The sequence below is a fragment of the Meriones unguiculatus genome, chromosome 10 (assembly GCF_030254825.1).
Source record: "Meriones unguiculatus strain TT.TT164.6M chromosome 10, Bangor_MerUng_6.1, whole genome shotgun sequence".
NCBI lineage: Eukaryota > Metazoa > Chordata > Mammalia > Rodentia > Muridae > Meriones > Meriones unguiculatus.
Window position 1 is genome coordinate 39,555,090 of NC_083358.1, and position 21,389 is coordinate 39,576,478.

Consider the following 21,389-nt stretch of genomic DNA (forward strand, 5'->3'; position numbering starts at 1 on the left):
TATAAAAGATGGGCCAAAGGGTCAAGAGCAGGCAGTGTCTTTGAGGGCTGACAAGATTTTCATCGTGGATTGGGGGAGGGGAAGGAGCATTCTGGATGTTTCTATTCTTGGCAAGAAGAGCACCTCCTGGTCCTAACCATCTAAAGACACTAAAGCAGGAATGTTCTCAGGAAGTTAACGCTAGCCCAGAGCTAAGGGGGCTTCATCCTGGGGTGGGGTGGGCAGGAAGGGATCATAGGACAGGCTGAACTCGAGAGCATTAGAGAAACCGGTAGAAGGACAAGCTAGACTGCATGGACAGTTAGAAGGAGAGAAGGAAGGCAGGATGACTACGGTAGAGGAGGGGACAGCTGAAAGGGACTGACCGAGGCTGGTCAAGCAATGAAGGAATGAATGGACAGCGATGCTCCGGAGAAGGCCCCACCGGGGCTCTACGCCTCGCACCCCACTGTGGGCGTGTGCCCCGCTGCGCTAGTGTGCCGACCTCCAAGGCGCAGGCCGCGGCGCCAGCACTCACCCCACGACTCCCTGGTTGTAGTTCCTCCGCTTCCAAGGGGTCCCGCTGTACACGCCCCCGCCGCCGTCCGCCCGGCCGCCCCCGGCCGCGCGCCCTCCGCTGGGCTGCAGCAGGCTGTAGTTGAGTCCGTAGGTGCTGGCCTTGTTGTCACGCTTCCGCTTGTTGCTGCTGCCCGAAGCCGGGTCGGCAGACTCGGAGGCAGGGAGTGCAGCCGCGGGACGCGGGGACGAGGGCGCCGATGGCACCGGCGACGCCGAGGGGCCCGCCGCTGTCCGCCGTGCCCAGGCCGCCGGCTGGTGGTTGTTGTTGTTGTTAGTCGTCTCCAGGGGCAGGAAGTCCCGCTGCTCCGCGGGCACGGCGAGGCCGCCCAGTGGGCGCTCCCCCGAGCGGAACATGCCGGCCGGGGCCGGGGCCGTGCCGCCGGGGCTGCCGGGGCCGCTGCCGCTCCCGCCGCTCGCGCTGCTCGCGCCGCTGCTGTGACAGTGGTGGTTGAAGTAGAGGTTCCTCAGCCCCTGGGTCGTCTCCCAGATCTGCATCCACAGACTGTTGGACGGTCCGAGCTGCTCTGGCTGGAACCAGGCGATCCTCGGATCCATCAAACGGCGGCGGCCGCTGCCCCCGCCCCTCCCGGCCGCCCGCAGGGCCGCCGCCGCCGCCGCCGCCGCCTCAGGCGCACGCCCGGCCTCGGCCGCCGCCGCCGCTGCCACCCGGGTTCCGCCGCGGGCGGCGCGGTAGCGCAGGGAGCCTGGCCGGAGCCGGCGGCGTCGCTCCCGCCCTCGGAGCTCGCAAGCCCTCCCCCCTCCCTCCGCCCCTCCGCCGAGCCCCTGTCACCGGGGTTCCCGTGCAAATGGCGGCGGCGGCTCCCAAGAAGGGCGAGCGGCGGCGGCGGCGGCGGCGGCGGCGGTGGCGGCGGCGGCGGCGGCGGCGGTGGCGGTGGCGGCGGCGGCGGCGGCGGCGGCAGCAGCGGCAGCGGCGGCAGCGGCGGCGGCGGCGGCAGCGGGACGCGCCTGCTCCGTAGCGTCCGCGCTGCTCAGCCCCGGGGCGGGGCCTCCGCCGGCTCCGCCCCTCGCTCCGCTCCGCCCCGCCCCGCCGCCGCTCTCGCCCCGCCCCGTCCCGATGCCAGCCGTCCGCGGGCGCCCGAGGCCGCACCGCGCGTCACAGAGGCCGCGGCAGGCTACAGGCCGTGGGGCCGCAACCGCCCGGTCAACCGTCCCGCGCTAGCCTAGCCGGGGTCGCACGTACCTGGGCCTCCGGGCACCTCGGACGCGCGCGCCGCCGCCCGGCTCCGCTCCTGCTGAGGCGCCGCCGAGGCACACGAGGCGGCTGCCGACTCCGCGGAAAGTGACTGGCTTGCGCCGCCCACCCAGCTCCGGACGGCCCGCTCCGCCCCTCGGTCCGGGCGCGGCCCCGGGGCTCTCGGCCGCGCGCGCGCGCGCGCACTAGAAGGGCGGGCTTCCGCTCAGGGGCCGGGACTGCACGCGACTGCACGCGCTCCTCGGTTCCGGAGCAGCCGCAGCGACCTCTGTGTCGCGAGTTCTGGCACCCCTGCGTGGATCCGGGACCACACAGCACGGCCGTTCCAAGGTGCACTTACAGGCTCAAAGCCCCTTTCCTAGCTAAGAAAACTCGAAGCCTTTTAATCCTAAAATTAGTGGATATCTTCCGTGGTCATTTGTGTAGCTTTCTTGTGGCGCGAAAAATACCCAGAAAGGGGGCCAATTCTCAGTACTTAAAATCGTCTAGAAAAAGAGTGGAACACTTACTGTGCGCATGCTTCAAGCTTGCTACAAATTCCAGAACCAAGTCCCTGACATTTGGGTTTTGGCTCTCTGCTCAATATCCTTGAAAGTTTGGGGGTGGTTGTTGTTGTTTTTGTTTACTTACTTATTTTTCAAAGGATTAAAAACTTGTTTGTCACAGAATGAATCATTGCTGAACGTTTTTGTTTTGTTTGTTTGTTTTGCTAAAAAAGGATACAATGTCCACAGGCTGGGCTAATTGTAACTCAGTTGGTAAGTGGTTGCCTAGCACACCAGAAGCCCTGAGGTTGTTGATTCCAGATCCCCAGCACTTTATAGATCAGGCAGGAGAATGAGAAATCCATGGTCATGCTCAGCTACATAGCAACTTGGAATACGCTAAGACCCTATCCACACACACATAAAAACCCTATGAATACTCACTGTGAAGACATTTTTAAACATGCTTCCATTCTTCCCCAAATCTCTGTGTACAATACGAGTCAAAATACAAGTAGATATTCAGTTATTTAGCAATTTCCACAAATGTCATGTTAAATACCACCACCCTTGGTAGCTTTTAAATTTTTATATATTTAAATTTTGTTTTGGGGTTACAATAGTACTTTACCTTACTTGTGCTTGAGCCATATTTTCTTTCAGAAAACGTTAAGAACTACTATAGCTAAAATGACCAAATGAAATAATATATAAAAGTACTTTATAGGGGCTGGTTAAAGAACTCAGCGCTTAAGAGTACTGCCTGTTCTTCAGTTTCAATTAACCCAGGTTCAGTTCCCAGCACCCACATGGCAACTCAAATTGTCCAGTTCCAGGGGACACCCTCACACAAATATACATGTAAACAAAACACTAATGTACATAAGATTTTTTTTAATTAAGTATTTTATAAACTCAAATGTGACTGAGCTGCCATACTTAATGGATTTCCTGCAGCAGTAAAGAATGCTGGCTGCTCAGCCCTGCCTAGCCCTGCTCAGCCCTGCCTGTAACTTAGCCACTCCTCCAGGCTGATAGCAGATCCTGAGAATTCTATCCTCCAGGCAGAGCGAAGTTAAATGACCTTAGAAAAGTTAATCAACCAAGGCATTTGGCAGCTTTCCATGGATTTACTGCCTGGTTGAGAAGGAAAAAGAAGTAAATATTCAAACTCAAATTGCAATTCATTCAATTAATACAACAAATATGTCACAGGCAAATTATATGCCAGGTTCAGAGGATACAGGCAATGAACAATGTTGATAAGGTCCTTGCCTTCATGGGCCTTGTATTCCAGTGGCTGAGGCAAGCATACAAAGTCAGTGCTACTGGTGGGGACCGGTAAGCAGACTAAAGGGATGCTATTTTTAGATGGGCTAATCAGGGAAGGCTGCTCTGAGGTAGTGATATTTGAGGAGGGACTTAAGTAAGAGACTAGGCCATGACCATCTAAGGAATGATTTATTAGATGGAGTAGCAAGTTATTAGATGAGGTAGCAGTCTGCGTTGTGTACGACATAATAAGGCAGTTTAATTAAATAATGAATTTCTGGCATAGACTCATACAATATATATATATATATATATATATATATATATATTCTGGAAGATTCTTTTAAAATGGCTAGAAAGATGGCTCAGCGGTTAAGAGCATATCCAGAGAACCCAAGTTCAATTCCAAGCACCTACATGGTAGCTCAAAACTGTTTGTCACTCCAGTTCTAGAGGATCTGGCACCCTAGCACAGACTCGCAAGCAGAACACCAATGCACATAAAAATAAATAAATAAATAAATCATTCAACCCAGAGAGAGTTTGTTTGGTAAAATGCTTCTCATGTAAACATGAAGACTTAAATGTGATCCATCTCCAACACCCACATAAAAAACCAGGACTAGAGCCTGTCATGGTAGCACACACCCTTAATAGCAGCACTCCAGAGGCAGAGGCAGGTGGATCTCGAGTTCAAGGCCAGCCTTGTCTATAGAATGAGTTTCAGAACACCCAGGACTATACAGAGAAACCCTGTTTCAAAAACAAACAAGAATAGCTGGGCAGTGGTAGCACTCAGCTTTAGTCTCATCACGCTCAAGGCAGAGGCAGGTGGATCTCTAAGTTTTGAAGTCAGCCTGGTCTACAGAGTGACAAGATAGCCAAGGCTGCACACGCACACACACACACACACAAAAAAAAAAAAAAAAAAAAAAGAAAAAACAACAAAACCTTGTCTCAACAACAAAAATGAAACAACAATAACAAAAATAGCCAAGCATAAGTAGTTTGTGCCTACAATTCCAGCACAGCTCAGCCAACCTAGCCTACTTGGCCAGCTCCAGGTCCTAGTCAAGAGGATATCTGTCTCAAAAACCAAAGTAGAGCTGACAAGATGGTTCAGTGAATAAAGTTGCTTGGATCCACATAGTAGAAGGAAAGAGCCCACCTTCCTGAGTAGACCTCTGACCTCTAAATGTGTTCAGTGGCATGTGTGACATACATACACATACATACAAAGTAAAACACGTTGTACACACACAAAATCACTGAGCCTATAATAGCTATACTGGCACAAGATGAATTCTAGCTACTTAAAAGACTGTATTATTCAAGCTAGAGAGATGGCTTAGTGGTTAAAAGTACTGTCTGCTCTTCCAGAGGTCCTGAGTTCAATTCCCAGCAACCACATGGTGGCTCTTAACCATCTATATAATGTGATCTGGTGCCCCTTTCTGGCACAAAGGTATACATGCAGATAGAGCACTCATACATAAAATAAATAAATAAATCTTTAAAAAAAACCTATATTATTCAAAACAATCTACATTATATTGACGAGAAAAGAACACAGCTATTACAAACCAAAGCAGTTTTCTCCATACCCCAGTATCCTATTTGTTTTTTGTGTGCTTTTTCCAGTAGGAGAAAATGGATATATCCCTGATAACACACGAGTGAAACAAGTTAAGGGTATAAGGAATTATTTAGGTTCCTGATTTCAAAAGGGCCAGCACATGCTGGTGAGAAAAGCGTGGTGGCAGGAGCAGCCCAGTCTTGCTCAGTGGGAACCTGAGGCCAGTGGTGGTGTCACAGCTGAGCCAGGAAGCAGAGAACAAGCAGGCCAGAAACAGAATAAAAAAAACCCTCAAAGCTCATGCCCAGTGACCCACCTAAACTAGCTAGGTCTCAGGTCTCAAAGGTTCCACAACCTGCCAAAACTGCATCACCAGAAGGGGACCAAGTAAATGTTCACACCTATAAGCCCGTTAGGGACATTTCACATTCAGACCATGAAGAGCTTCTGATCCTTTTGTCTCTGTCTTGTGTCTGCTTCCTGGCTACCAATGAGTCAAGCAATTTTGTTCAGCAGCATGCTGTACTGCCTTATGACAGGCGCACAAGCAACTGCCCAAGAGCTGACCACTTTGAAACTATGGGGCAGAGTGAACCTTTCCTCCTTGAAAGCTGATTATCTCAACTAATTTGTCACTTTATTCGATGTCACAGATTACTGTTCTAAACTGGCTGCAGAATTTTTAGAATTAGTGTTGTAATCTGATTAGATATAAAAATGCTAACAACTCTACGTCTAGAACAGTGGTTCTCAACCTTCCTGTGACCCTGTACTACAGTTCTTCACGTTGTACTACTTCATAACTATAATTTGGCCACTGTTATGAATAGTTATGTGAATATTTGTGTTTTCCAATGGTCTTAGGTGACCCTGTGACCCCTTTAGGGGGGGTCACAACACACAAGTTGAGTTCTGAGAGCCTGTGAAATGATCTAGCTGTAAATTTTTTTTTTTTTTTAGAAAATCTGCATTGGACACTGATAATCAATCACATTTAAAACAAAACATAAAGAGCCAGGTGGTGGTTGTGCACGCCTGTAATCCCAGCACTCTCAAAAGGCAGGTCTCTGTGAGTTTGAGGCCAGCCAGGTCTACAAAGTGAGTTTCAGGACAGCCATAGAGAAACACTGTCTCAAAAAAACAACAATAAAACCCAAAAAAACCCAAACAAATAAAAAGTATGAAAGGCTGGAGCGGGATCTCAGGCGAGAGCGTGCTTGCCCAGCATGCATGAGTCCTGGGATCAATGCTTAGCAACACATAAAGCAGCCATGATGATCCATGCTTGCAGTCCTTGAAGGGACTCTAGCAGGCCTGAGCATGGTCAACATGACTCTGGCAGGACTTGCCCATTTCCCTCTTTCCCTCTGCCTTGCTGAAAAACTCTTAGCAAAGCTAAAGCTAACCCCCAAGGTCTATTCCTTATTTGGCCACTTCTTCCTCTTGAGGCTGACTACTACCAAGGTCCAGCCATCCAAGTGTTGAAGTACAGCAATCAGAAGCCCTTTTCAGCTCACATAATTAACATGCCCAATTAAAATTAAACACTGGTCTTAATGTGGGGTGTCCCCTTTTACCTTTATAAACAATCATTTTGCCTATGGGCCACAGCTGTCTCCTCTCTATCCAGAGTCAGTCCTTTGCCCCTCTCTGGGACAAATATCCCTCTCCCATCTCCTTTGTCCTCTTCCCCCTTCTTCCTTGTCCTCTGTCTCCTGTCTTTGTCTCTTATTCCCTGCCCTTGGTCTTTCTGGGGCAAATAAATCTCCCTTGTGCTGAGATCTTGGTCTTGGGAGGTCCTGAGCTGATACTGACCTGTTCAATCCTGGCACCCAGGAGAACCAGATGTTCAAGACTGCATGGTCCTCAGCTGCATAGTGCACTCAAAAGCAGCCTGGGTAAGAGCGGACTTTCTCAAAGAGATGGGGGGGGGGGGGGAGAAAGGAAACATGAAGCTGGGTTTATATGGTACTTCCAAAAGTTCACAATGGAGCTGGGGAGATGGGTCAGTGAATAAAAGCACTTGCTCTCCAGGCATGGGGACAAGAGTTCAAATGTCCAGAACCCATCTTAAAAAGCTGGAGGTGGCCACGTACCTCTGTAAGCTCTGACCTGGGAGGATGAAGGGAGTAACCAGCCAGGAGGATCCCTGGGGCTTGCTGTCTGCCAGAAAAGTTCCAGGTTCAGTGAAATACAGGGTTTCAAGGAATAAGACAAATAACAATAGAACAGGAAGCTCCACATTGCCCGCCAGCCTCTCTTCTCACACATACATATGAATGTATTGTGCACACTCATATACACAAGAGAAAAACAATTCAGAAACCTAACCAATGTAAATTAGCTGCTAATATGACTAGACAAAGCTGTACAAGAAAAGGATGCTGTTGTATAATAAAACTTTTCCCGGGGAGACACAATGCATGCACACATCTACTCACCCCAGATAAGGATTGCACAACAGACCAAAGTATGGGTACTGCCAAGATCCAACTTGGTGAGCCAATGAGTTTTACTGGGGTTCTTACAGGAGTAGAAATAGCTTAAAGTCAGCTTTATCTCTCAGGCCCAGCCCAGCATGGGTGACAGCTCACAAAATCTGGGAAACCGGAAGCACACTACACAGCCTGCAGGTTGGACAGTGTCCTTTCCAAGTCTCTAAACTTGGTCTGAACTTCCAGGCAGCTAGACGGATTTCTACTTCTTCCAGGCAGCTGGTCTGGTCTCAGTCTTCTTTGTGGCTTGGCTTGCCTGAGTCTTTTTTTGCAGCTTGGTCTCCTTTCATCTGAGATGGACTCTCAGCTTTTATTAATTACTGTGGCAGGGAGGGGGCCTAGTGAATCTCCTCAACTTCAGGGACTTCCTGAAGCTATTTTGTATTATTTACCTTCCCATTTAAAGAACTTCCTTGCAGGATAGAATGTTTCACTCTCAAAGAAACTGTTTTGTGTTTTGGTTTTGTTTTTTCCCTTTTGGTTTTCTAAGACAGGGTTTCTCTGTGTATCATTGGCTGTCCTGGATTCACTTCATAGACCAGGCTGGCCTCAAAGTCACAGAGATCCACCTGCTTCTGCCTTCGTGAGTGCTGGGATTATAGGAGTGCAGTGTGCTTGGCTTGGTTTTCAACCCTCTTTTTTGTTTGTTTGTTTTCAACCTTCTTAATGCTGTGTCCCTTTAATACAGTTCCTTGTGTGATAGTGACACCTCACCATAAAATTATTTTCATTGCTACTTCAAAACTGTAATTTTGCTATTTTTATTAATTGTAATGTGACTATATGATATGCAGGATATCTGATATGTGACCCTTGTGAAGGGACTGTTCCACCCATCCCCAAAGAAGTCAGGACCCACAGGTTGAGAACCACTGACCTTAAGAAGAATAAACTAAGTAAATATTTCTGGATTGATTGAGTACTAGGGATTGGACTCGTGGCCCCTTAGATACTTGACAATGTAACCGTCCCCAGCTCACCAAATAATAAAGGTTAAGGTTAATTACTATTAGTACCCTGATTTTGTTCTCCTTTAGTATTATATTGGCTTTTGAGGCCTGTGTGTGTGTGTGTGTGTGTGTGTGTGTGAATGTGTAAACATAAGTATGTTCATTGGTGTTTTACCTGCATTTATGTCTGTGAGAAGGTGTCAGACGCCCTGGAACTGTATTAAAGGGTCAGAGCATTCAGAAGGTTGAGAACCACTGCTCTAGATCCTTGTTTCTTTCATTAAAGTTTTTGAATCTCCTCTGCATGCTTTGTTTTGAGTCTCAGAAAACCAAAAGAAAAGAAAACAGTAGTTTAAAAAAATGACAATAAAAAAGCAGCTTTAAGCCTCCTGCTGGCCTTTGTAGAGCCTGATCTCTTGGTGAGGTCCATGAAGGTACTATGTGACATTAACTGAGTATCTTTGGGCCACCAAGATGGCTCAGCAGAAAAAGGCACCTATTGCCAAGACTTACAGCTTGATCCCCAGGATCCACAGGAAAGAACAAAAAAATTAATTTCTCTCAAGTTGTCTTCTGAATTCCATATGCCTGCTATGTCTTGCTTGCACCTATACACATAAACACATACACGGACCCAAAATAAATAAAAATAGTTTTAAAATTAATTTTAGAGGCTGGAAAGATGGCTCAGAGGTTTAGAGCACTTGTTACTCTTGAAACAAACAAAACAAACAAACAAAAAAGTTCAATTCCAGGCACCCACATGGTGGCTCACAGCCATCAGTAATTTGAATTCCAGGGGACCCAACAACCACTTCTGACCACTGCATGAACATGGTACATTTCATACATGCAGGGAAAACATTTATAGACATATTATAAAATAAACACACCATTTTACAAAAGATGTTAAAACAAAACAACAACAAAAAATTATCAATGGGCTGGAGATGTGGCTCAGTGGTTAACAACACTGGCTGCTCTTCCAAAAGTCCTGAGTTCAATTCCTAGCAACTACATGGTGGCTCACCACCACCTATACTAGGATCTGGTTTCCCCTTCTGGCCTGCAGTTATACATGTAGACAGAGCACTCATATATAAACAATACATAGACAAATAATTTAAAAGGAAAAAAAAAAAAAAAGAGAGCGACACAAAGGTCAGGTGTGTGTGCTGGCACCATGTCTTTAATCCCAGTTCTCGGGAGGCAAAGGCAATCAGATCTCTGTGAGTTCAAGGCCAGCCTGATCTATAAATTATCCAAGACAGCCAGGGCTGTCTTCTAGATTTTTCTAGACTTGTGTTATTTCATGAGTTAAGGTGAAGTGGAGAGACCTGAAGTAAAATTTTTTTTCATTCCTTTACAAAAGCTTTACAGTTTTTTGGAAAGTTTATGATAGTTTATTAAATTATATATTAAGCCGGGCTATGGTGGTACATACCTTTAATCCCAGCACTAGAGAGGCAGAGGCAGGGGAATCTCTGTGAGTTCGAGGCCAGTCTGGTCTACAAAGTGAGTTACAGGGCAGCCAGGGCTACACAGAGAAACCTTGTCTCGAAAAACCAAACCAACCAACCAACGAAGCAAACACATCCAAAATTTTATACATTAATGTACAAATTTTAATGAAAATGATTGTATAATGTGGCATTATCCCTTCCTTCCTTTTCAGTTTTGTGGGACAACATCTCACATACCCTAGGCTGGCCTTAAACTCACAAAGTAGCAGAGGATGACCTTGTGCTGGGGACTGAACCCAGGTGGGGTCTAATGCTTTGTAGGCAAGATACTCTGCCACTGAGCTAAAACCCCAGTACCCAGTCCCAGTGCTGGCATTACAAGTATGCACCATGCTTGCAGCTGTTTCAGTGAGGGATGTAATATTTTAAAAAACTGTTATAACTTTAAACTTAATATCCATCTTTGTACATTCCTGAGAGAGAGAAAAAAAGGAAAAGCAAAGATGATGCCTTGAGAAGGCATTATGAAAATCATTTCTGCTGCATGTCTAGAGCTGTTCTGGGAATCTGAAAAATGAATTGGTTATTCCTTTACTTTGACAACATTCATCCAAAAACAACAACTGGGTTTCCTATTTTACATAAATAACTTTAATTGTGTTTATGTTAAACAAACTCAAGAAATTGCTTTCTACAAATGAGAGAAGGGACTGTTTCCTGCTTTCACTCCTAGCAAATGGAAGTAATTGAAGTCAGTGGCTCCTTAATTCAAAAAGAATTTGTTCTTTTCATGAATATTGCTGAAAACATCAAAATTTTGGATGGCTGTGTTCTCATAATTAAGATTCCTACATAAGATTAGAGAGGATAAGAATACACTTAAGCAAATACTGGAAATTACTTGCTTGTAATTTTTCACTCTCTATTAAAAGGGGGAGGAACTTGATAAGTGGACCAAATAGTTCCATTAGGAAATTAGCTCTCTCTTATTGGACAAAATTTGAGGACATGAGGACAACTGGGTATGTTGGTGCATGCCTATAATGCTCTTACTCAAGAAGTGGAAACAGGAGAATCAGGAGTTCAAGGCCAGCCTTGGGTGAGTTTCTGTCTTAAACAAACAAATAAAACAAAATCATGATTTTTTTTTGTTAGATAAATAGCAAAATACTATAAGCTTTTAACTCAAGGAAATAGAAAGTGAAAACAGCGTCAAAGTCCGAGATGGTGACACACACTTTTAATTCCAGCACTTAGGAGATTTGAATTCAACAGAAGCAGGTGTTCCCTGTGAGTTTGATGAGGGCATTTTTTTTTAAAACATGGCTTGCTCCTCTGGAACTGGAGCTACAAACAATTCTGAGCGGCAATGTGGGTGCTGGGATTTGAACCCGGGTCCTCTGGAAGAGCAGCCAGTACTTTTAATTGCTGAGCTATCTCTCCAGCACCCTTTCCGCATAGACATACATGAAGGCAAAAGACCAATACACATAAAATAAAAAAGTAAATAAATCTTAATTTGGGCACGGTGACACACACCTGTAATCCTAGCATGGCGGAAGCAGGAGGATCTCTGTGAGTTTGAGGCCAGCCTGGTCTACAAAGTGAGTCCAGGGCTGCAAAGGCCACACAGAGAAACCCTGTCTCAAAAAATTGAAAAAAAAAAAAAAAAAAACTGGCTTGCTGTTGAGCATGGTGAAGCATGAGTTCGAGGCCAGCCTAGTCTACAAAGTGAGTCCAGGGCAGCCAGGGCTCTGTTACACAGAGAAACAGAAAAACAAAAAACAAAACAGAAGAAAAATGTGGCTTGCCTTTCTTGATTGCTTTTGCACCTTGCAATTATGGTCACCAAAAAATCACAATGGGCAAAATGGCGGAGAGCTGATATGAGTCAAGGCTTCAGCAAGCGACCCACACTAGTAACCACTGTATTCCCCCTTAGTTCGCACTAGGCATCACTGACATATGTTGGTGGCCCTTAAGAAGTGCCTGATGATTCAAGTGTAGTATAGTGGTAGTAACATATACTTAGGCTTTCTGAGGCCCTGTGTTGAATCCTCAGTACCCCAAAAAGTTAATTTGGGGCTAGAAATGTAGGCCAGTGGTAGAAGGCTCTCCCAGCATGCACAAGGCCCGAGGTTTAAGCTTCAGTACCACAATAATAATAATAGTAATAATAATATTTTAGTGACAGATGTGGTCATGCACATCTGCAATCCTTATATTTGGGAGACTGAGGCAGGAGGATTACAAGTTGGAGATCAAACTAAGCCATATATTAAGACCATGTCTTCAAAACAAAAATAAACTAAACAAAATTCTTGATCCTTGAATACATAGACCTTGTCTCTATTACATTTATTTATTTGTGTGTGTGTGTATGAACACATTTTCAGAGGTCAGACGGCAATCCTGGAAGTTAGTTCTCTGATTCCACCATGTGGGTCTCTGATTAAAAGCAGGTCCTCAGCCTTGGTGCCAAGCACTTTCCTCACTGAGTCATCTCACGAGGCCTACATATTATTTTACTACAATTGAAAAGAGTTATTTCTCTGCACGCACAATAGTGGAAAATCAATTGACCATACAACATGGGTCTATTTCTGGCCTCAGTTTTGTTCCAGTAATCTATATTACTTTCCTTATATTTAGGACACATGGGCTTTATAGAAGTTTGTAGATGATGGTGGAGGTGGCCATGCACACAGCCAACAGAACTGTGCTAGACTTTATAGAAGTTTGTAGGTGATGGTGGAGGTGGCCATGCACACAGCCAACAGAACTGTGCTAGGCTTGCCTCTTTTCTTTTGGTCCCAGGGCCAGAGCACGATGATAGAGATTTCAGGTATCCCCGGGGACCTCTCTTTGCAACACTTCACTGAAATACAAATATATAAACAGTTGCCAGTCAGTCTCCACAAGGGCCTCCCTATTCAAGAGGACCTGTCTAGCTCTGATCTCCCACCTTCTCTGCTATTTCTACCTTCAGTGATGTACCAGGCAAACCACAACAAATCATGACCTTCCCTGAGATTCTCTCCCTTCTGTTAGCTTTCTGTTTCTTGCCTTCTCTACTGAGTCTGTGTCAGCACCTGTTTCATCTTCTCCATGCTTGGCCAATTACCTCTACTCAATACCAGACAGCAATTCTGATCTTCATCCCAGGCAGGCAGGGGCAAAGAAAACTAACATGCAGTCATGAGATGGGCCATTGTTAAAAAAACAACAAAAAATCAGTCAGCCAGGTGTGGTGGCGTACACCTGTAATCTCAGCACACTGGGAGGCAGAGGCAGGCGATCTCTGTGAGCTCAACGGAGAGGGGCTGGATAGATGGCTCAGTGCTTATGAGTACTGGCAGCTCTTCCAGAGGACCATGGGTTCAATTCCCAGTACCCACATAGCATCTCACAACTTCAAAGCTGTTTTTGAAAAACTCAAAAAGTCATTTATTCTTCCTTCATTTCCTCTTTTCTTTCTTTGAGATAAATTCTCCTGTAGCCATGGCTAAGCCTCAAACTGGTTGTGTAACCAAAGATGACCTTGAACTTCTTTGTAAAAACCTTTAAAAGTTACATGCATTTATTTACCTAGCAGGAGCTGGGGTGCATACACTGACAGGCATGGGCAAGACGGAGGGCAGCTTGAAGGAGCTGGTTCTCTTTCCTGCCCAGTGAGTGCTGGGCGTGGAATTCAGGCCATCAGGCAAGCACTCCTTCACTCACTGAGCTATCTTGCAACCCCAACCTTGAACTTCTGGTCCTCCTGCCTCCACCTCCCAAGGGTTGGGATTACAGGTATGCACCCTCATGCCTGACTATTCATGTCCTCTCCTTTTTTTTTTTTTTTTTATTCATTTTGAAATGAATCTGTCAGTTTCAACAAAAAAGCCTGTTGAGGCTTTAATTGAGATTGTGCTGGAACTACAGATTAATTTAGGGGCTGGAGTATAGGCCAGTAGTGATCCTCTAGCCTGTGAGAGGTCCTAAGTTTGATCCCCACAAAAGCAATACACAAAAACAAAAGCCAATATAGATGGATTTGGGGAGAAATGCTACCTACCATCCAATCACAAACATGGTTTATTTCTCCATTTACTTATGATTTCTTTAAATTGTCTCAGCAAAACTGTACATATTTTTCTCATTACTTATTTATTATTACTATTATTATTTTAGACAGGATCTTACTGTGAACCCTGGCCTGGAACTTGCTATGTAGACTAGGCTGGCCTCAAATTTACAGAGACCTGCCTGCTTCTGCCTCTGGAGAAAAGGATGGCTTTCAGGTGTGTGCCACTACACCCAGCTTACTTTTATCACTTCTTTAGTTAGTTAGTTTTGACACAAAGTCTTATGTAAATCAGGCCAGTCTTTAACTTGCTATGCAGCCAAGAATGATCCTGAACTCCTGATCTTCTTGTCTCTGTCTCCTAAGTGTGTATTATTACCTTTCTGTTGCTGTAGTACAATACCATGACCAAAACAGACTTAAGGAACAAAGTTTATTTTGGCTTACAGCTCCAGAAGGCTGGAGGCCATAACAGAAGAGAAGGCATGGTATGAAACCAGGAGCAGGAAGCAGGCTGATCACTTTCTTTCCACATAGAGGAAGCAGTGAGAGAGAGAAGAGGAAGGAGGGCCAGGCTATAAAGCCCCAAAGCCTGCCCCTGGTGATGCACTTCCTCCAGCAAGACTCCACCTCCTAAAGATTCCAAAGCCTCCCCAAACAGCGTCACCAACTGAGGACTAAGTGTTCAAACTCATGAGCCCATGGGGGACATTGCTCAATCAAATCACAGCAAAGGAGGGTTATGGGCATAGGCTACCACAGTAACCTCTTCTTTCTCTGTAAGTACAAAATTTGGGATGGGAGTGGGGTGGCAGCTATTAAATTTAAAACAAAGCAATACTTATTTTGTCGAAATAGTAACCAAAAGCATTGTATAAGCTTATGTGTCCAGATGCGTGAGACACTAAGGGAAAATTTGTTAGAGTGCTGTCGTTGTGCACTGTGTATTAAAATGCTGACTTCTGTGGGAGCAGAGATCTTATTACAGGCCAGACTTTGGTATTATAATTCTTATGAAGCATCTCTTAGTATTTTGTAAACATTATTTTCTATCACCTTCTGATTGGTCAAATGAAGAGCTGAATGGGCCAATAGCTGGGGAGTTGAGATGGGACTTTCCAGCCCAGAGAGAGAGTTGAGGGGTGGGGGGATGTCTCAGGTGAGAACCAGAGAAGAGAGTCACCATCAGGACACAGGTGAGGAAGCAGGTGCAGAATAAGACTGAGATGGCAAGTACGGATTATGTGGCAGGACATAGATTAAACATAGGTTATAAGAGTTAGTTGGGGGCTAGAGAGATGACTCAGAGGTTAAGAGCACTGGCTGCTCTTCCAGAGATCCTGAAGTCAATTCCCAGCAACCAGGTAGGTGGTGACTCACAACCATGTATAGTGAAACTGGTGCCCTCTTCTGGCATGCAGGTATACATGCAGACAGAACATTGTATACACAATAAATAAATCTTAAAAAAAAAAAAAGTTAGTTGGGAACAACAGTAAATTAAGGCCTAAAGCTATTATAAATAAATACAAGTCTCCATGTCATTATTCAAGCAAGGGCGGGCATAGAAAATCATATGGTTATAGTGATCCCAGGAGGAAATACATTGAAAGTCTAATACAGTAAGGATAAACATTTTGAAATTAAAATTTGCAGGTAAAAAGCTGGAAAACATCTAAGTTTGATTTAGAGATCAAGCACATCATTTCCTGCGACTTCCAAATGACTCTGTTTACTGCTCACTCCTCCAGCTGGAGGTTCCTCTCAGCAGAAAGACCACAACCTGCAGGTAAAACACTTACTTGCTAATGTATTATAACCCGGTGCATGGCGTACCCAGCTCCAAAGGCAACTTGAACTGAGAAGACAAAACTCAAAACATGTTCTTAAAAACTGTACGATATTCAGGTCGTATTTACTTTGCAGAAAGATGTCACACTATTTACCTCAGTAAGGCAAGAAAACAGACATCTACTTCAAGTACTGCTTATTCAACCCCTATAATCCATTAAAAAATTTTTATGGCTGGGCAGCTTGGGCAATGATGGCACATGCCTTTAATCCCATTACTTGGAGGCAGAGACAGACAGATTTCTGTGAATTCAAGGCCAACCTGGTTTATACAGCAAGTTCCAGGACTACCTGAGCTACATAGTTAGAGCCTATATCAAAAAATGAAAAAAAAAAAATCCTCAAATTATTATCATTCTTCTTCTTCTTCTCCTTCTTCCTTCTCCTTCTCCTCCTTCTCCTTCTTCTCCTTCTCCTTCTCCTTCTTCTTCTTCTCCTCCTCTTCTTCTTGAGGCAATGTCTTCTATGGCCAGGGTTGCTTCAATCTATGTTGTCAAAGATGTCTTTGGATTACTGATTCTCCTGTCTTCACTTCCAAACTGCAGATTACATGCATGCACCACCATGCCTGGTAGTATCAGTTATTCTTTCTTTCTTTCTTTTGGATACAGTGTCTCTCTACATAGTCTCCTGGCTGTCCTGGAATTCACTATGTAGTCCAGGTTGACCTCAAATTTAGAGATCCTTTTGCCTCGTCTAAGTGCTGGGATTAAAGGCATGTGTGTCCCCCTCACCCCGCACCCCATCCTCACCCCAAGTGAAATGTAATCAGGAAGCAGAAAGAGCTAACTGGGAATGGTCTGTGAAGCTTCGAGGTCTGCCCACAGTGACACACTTTCTCTAGAAGGTTCTATCTCCTAAACCTCCCACAAAACAACTACCAACTAGGACCAAGCATGCAAATGCTCTATGAGGGATGATTATGAGTTACTCAAATGACTTTAGGAACATCTCATCAGACCACCACATTGTGAATCTCTGATGACCTGAGTTCAAATTCCTTGATCCCATGTTGGAAAGAGAACCAGATTCCTGAAACTTGTCCTCTGAATTCTATGTATACACCTGCCCATATAATAACAATATATGAAATATCTTATTAAGACCACATAAACTATTCTGTTTGCAGGGAATGGGAGGCAGAGGTGGAGGAAACAGTTTGGAGCAGCAGATGTGGTAAGGTGGGGATCTTGTTAATGCTTGTCCACAACTGCAGTGCTGAGCCTGGTCATGTCTGGAATGTTATTTTTATAGATTTCAATATATAAATATTGCATATTTCCTATGACTTTATGCCTACATACATTTTTGGATGTGACTGAAGTACAGTTATTACAGTAATTTCCTTTTTGGATTGTTCATTGTTGTCTTAGACACTGTTCTATTGCTATGAAAATACACCATGGCCAAGGCCACATACTAAACTTCTTCTCTAAAACCTCTTGAGCCAGACCCCTCCTATCTTCCATACTCCTATTGGAAGGCCCATTAAGCCCTGCTTAAAATATCCAGTCACTTTTCTAGTCCAAAGTCCCTAAGTGTTTCATATTCCTCCAAATAAAAGCATGGTCAGGCCTATCACAGTAATACCCCAGTCCCTAGGAAGAACTTCTGTCTTAGGGTTTCTATTGCTGTGAAGAGACATCTCGGCCATGGCAACTCTTATAAAGGAAAACACTTACTTGGGACTAGTTTAGTTCAGAAGTTTAGTCTATCATCATCATGGAGGGGAACATGGTTGCATACAGGGAAACACTGGAGCAGCAGCTGAGAACTATATCCTGATTCACAGGTAGATACTCTGGCCTTGGCATAGGCTTTTGAAATCTCAAAGCCTACCATTGTGACATACTTTCTCCAACAAGGCCATACCTTGTTGCATTAATCTGTCTAATGCTTTCAAATAGTCACTCTTAGCCAGGCATGGTAGCACATGCCTTTAATCCCAGCACTCAAAGAGGCAGAGGCAGGCAGATCACTGTGCATTCAAGGCTAGTCTGGGCAACAAAGTGAGTCTGGGAGAGCCAAGGCTACACAGAAAACCTGTCTTGAAAAAATAAAAAACCAACCAACCAACAACAAAAAACTTTAAAAAACTAGTGTCACTCTCTAGTGACTAAGCATTCAAAAATATGAACCTAGAGGGGGTCATTCTTATTCAAACTACAACTGCTAATGTATCAAAATAAAACAATCTTTTGATAGTGTTATTGCATTTCCTGTGGTCTCACTAGATGCATCTATTGGTTTTGGCGGCCTTCCTTAGCGTCCCCATGGACTTTCTGCGTCTTTAATAACATCAACTGAAGGGACTCTTCTTTTTCAACAGTTCTCTCTCGCTACCATTTGTTTTGTGTCTTGCTACACAGCCTTGGTTGGCTTCAAACCACTGTCAATCCTTCTGCCTCAGTCTTCTGAGTGCTGGGATTACAGCTATGTGCCACCATATCCAACTGGGTGTCTTTTGTTTTGGTTTTGAGACAGGGTCTCACCATGTACACCAGCCTGGCCTGGGTTGCTGTCATTTATGTACTGTCCTCTGAGCTCCACACTTGTGCTGTGATATGTGCTCAAATACAAACACTCTAAACAGTAATAATACCTTTTTAAATTTTAAATTGAAAACATACAAAAGTTTGGACCAGATATGGTAGCACTCCTTTAATGCTAATACATAGGAGGCAGAGACAGGAAGATCTCTGTTAGAGGCCAGCCTGATCTACAGAATAAGTTTCAGATCAGCCGACCAGAGCTACATAGTGAAGTACTGTCTCAAAAAAAAGAAATTACAAATAGACAGAAAATGTAAGGTTTTTTAAGGCTTTTCCTGCCTCTATTAAGATGATCACACAGCTCTCCTTTTCATTCTGTACAAATAATAGAAGTGGCAGAGGACATCAATGCACTCAATGCACATATCATCCAGACTGCCTGCATTTGCTGTGTGGTACATGTCTATAAGCTTTGTACTCAGGATGCGGAAGGAAGTCAAAAGCTCAAGACCATTCTCAGCTTGCCAGGTGTGGTGGTGCATGCCTGTAATCCCAACACTCTGGAAGGCAGAGGCTGGTGGTTCTCTGTGAGTTCAAGACCAGCTTGGTCTACAAAGCAAGTCTAGGACAACAACCAAGGCTACACAGAGAAAACCTGTCTTAAAACAAAAATTAAAAATACCAGTCTTAGCTCATCAGTTTTAAAAATAAAAACATCTGGAAGGCAAGTGGGCCTTCGGGAGTTCAAGGCCAACCAGGGCATCATAGTGAAATGCTATCTCTGTATTAATTAACTAGTTAATTAACTAATCTGGGGCTGAGGAGATGGGTCAATGATTAAGAACACTGGTTGCTCATCTAGAGGACCCAGGTTTGCTTCCCAGCATCCACAAAGAGGTACACAACCACCTGTAAGCCCAGCTTGCTCCAAAGATTTTGTTTTCTCTGCCTTGTGAGTGCTGGGATTACAGGACTGCCCAGCCATGGCTGCCCAGTCTTTTATGTGAGACCTGGAACCCAAACTGTGGTCCAGAAGCTTGTACAGAGCCACCTCCCCAGTCCTAGTGCCAAGTACTTGAGAGGTGTAAGGCAGAGGGTTATTTATGCTCAGGTGTGGTGATTTGAATAAAAATGGCCCCCATAGAATCATGACTGGCATTATGAGGAGGTGGGTATGGTTTTGTTGAAGTAGGTGTGTCCTTGTTGGAGAAGTGTTGGGGGGAAGCCAGGTCTTGTGGTTCTGTCTCTCCCTGCTGCCTTAGGATCTGAATGTACAACCCCAGCTATCTCTCCAGCACCATGTACGCTTGTGTGCTGCCGTGCTTCCCACCATGGTGACAATGGACTAAGCCTCTGAAATGTTTTCCTTTATAGGAGTTGCAATGGCCAAAGCCTCCTCATAGCAATAGAAACTCTAAGATAGTAGGTATCATGGAAAAGAAGGAAGATGTTAAAAACTTAAAACCAGGGCTGGAGAGATGGCTTAGCAGAGGACCTGAGTTCAGATCACACATCCACATTAGGCAGCTCATGACTGCCTGTAACTCCAGTTCCAGGGGATCTAGTCATGCACACATACTCATGAGCACACACACACACAAAATAAAAAACAAAACAAACAAAACCCACTAAAACCAGCTGGGTATCGCAGCACACTGATCTCAATAATAATTGTGATATGGAAAACGGATCAGGAGCTCAAATCCACACAGTACATTTGAGGCTAGTTTGCCTGTGCTAAATGAGATCCTATCTCAAAAAAACAAAAAATTAAGCCTTGGCTGTCCCTGAAACTCTCTGTAAACCAGTTTAGCCTTGAACACAGAGATCTGCCTGCACCTGCCTCTATGTGCCACTAAGCCTGGCTTCCAGAAGATTTTCAAATAAATTACTTTATGGATTTTCTTTTCTTGCCAGTCTTACTATGTAGTCCAGACAAGCCTTCAATTCACAATCCTCCAGCATTAGCTTCCTGAGTGTTAGGATTACAGGCATGTGCCATTGCCCCTTTTAAAGATTTCTCTATCACACTGTCCCATGAACAACACCTGCACAAACTACTTAGCTATTGTGTAAGAAGTTACAACTGGGGAGTGTATTCAGGACTTTTCCATTTCCCTGTTGCTATAGGAGCAACTCATGCTGAACCACCCATGCCTTAAAGCCTAGAAGATTGTAGCATGCATGTTTTCAATGCACCACTTTGACCTGTGCTGTGCTGCAGGCTGACCAGACTACTATGCAGCTTAAAAAACAATTATACAACACTCATTCACCCAACAAATACCTGCGTGCCCTGCGCTTGTCTATCTGCTCTAAGTCTGGAAAGCACAGAATCAGAAACACTATTCTCTTTGAAATGGGTATGACAAATACCGGAGGCAGAAGATCTCTGAAACTAACCTTGAATTCACTCTCAGCCTAGACTGGCCTGAATTCCCATATAAATTTCCTCTAACATGAATAGCAATACACTTCATCACCTGGAGAATAAAGTAACAGTTGCGTGTGGCAGAGCATATCCATTTCCCACCCCACTGAAAACCTGTCATCTCTGCTTGAACTCAGTGAAAATAATCCCAGCTTCCAATACCTGTACTGGACATAAAAACAGTCCCTCAGATCACAGTGCACAGTAAAGGCAACACTAGTAAGTGACTTGTACAGCTACAGAACTAGGAGGAAATGAGAACCTTCATTGTGTTTTGGGCTTTTCATCATGGCAACTGAGATCTGTTTCCAAATATTCTGATCAGAATATATCTGGGTGATACCCAGGACTGTTCCCAGATAACATGGACTAGAGTCCCAGCTTGAGTCCTATCTGATACTCTCATTTTTCAAGAATAATGACATTGCTCCAGAAAGCCATGCTGTTATCCTTTTGTAAGCTCTGACATGAAGCAAACTGCTAAGGAATGTGTGTACTTAGGGTTATAAAAAATAATCTGTAAGACACAAAACA

The 21,389-nt window shown here is 44.7% G+C and overlaps 1 protein-coding gene across 4 annotated transcripts in view; it reads right to left on the bottom strand.

Annotated features, from left to right (window-relative positions):
- The window catches only part of Tent4b (terminal nucleotidyltransferase 4B), a 58,395-nt gene extending 56,509 nt beyond the window's left edge, over positions 1-1,886 (bottom strand). Inside the window, exons 1-2 of one of the 4 annotated variants that reach the window (XM_021656731.2) lie at positions 1,760-1,886; positions 518-1,086 (exon numbers count right to left, since the gene is read on the bottom strand). In XM_021656731.2, the coding sequence (XP_021512406.1) occupies positions 518-1,053 (536 nt within the window). In that variant the 5' untranslated portion in view covers positions 1,054-1,086; positions 1,760-1,886. Of the gene's footprint in view, positions 1-517; positions 1,312-1,759 lie in introns of those variants that run through there. The other 3 variants (XM_060392276.1, XM_021656738.2, XM_021656723.2) reach the window with 3 other exon arrangements.
- Between the last annotated feature and the right edge of the window lie 19,503 nt (positions 1,887-21,389).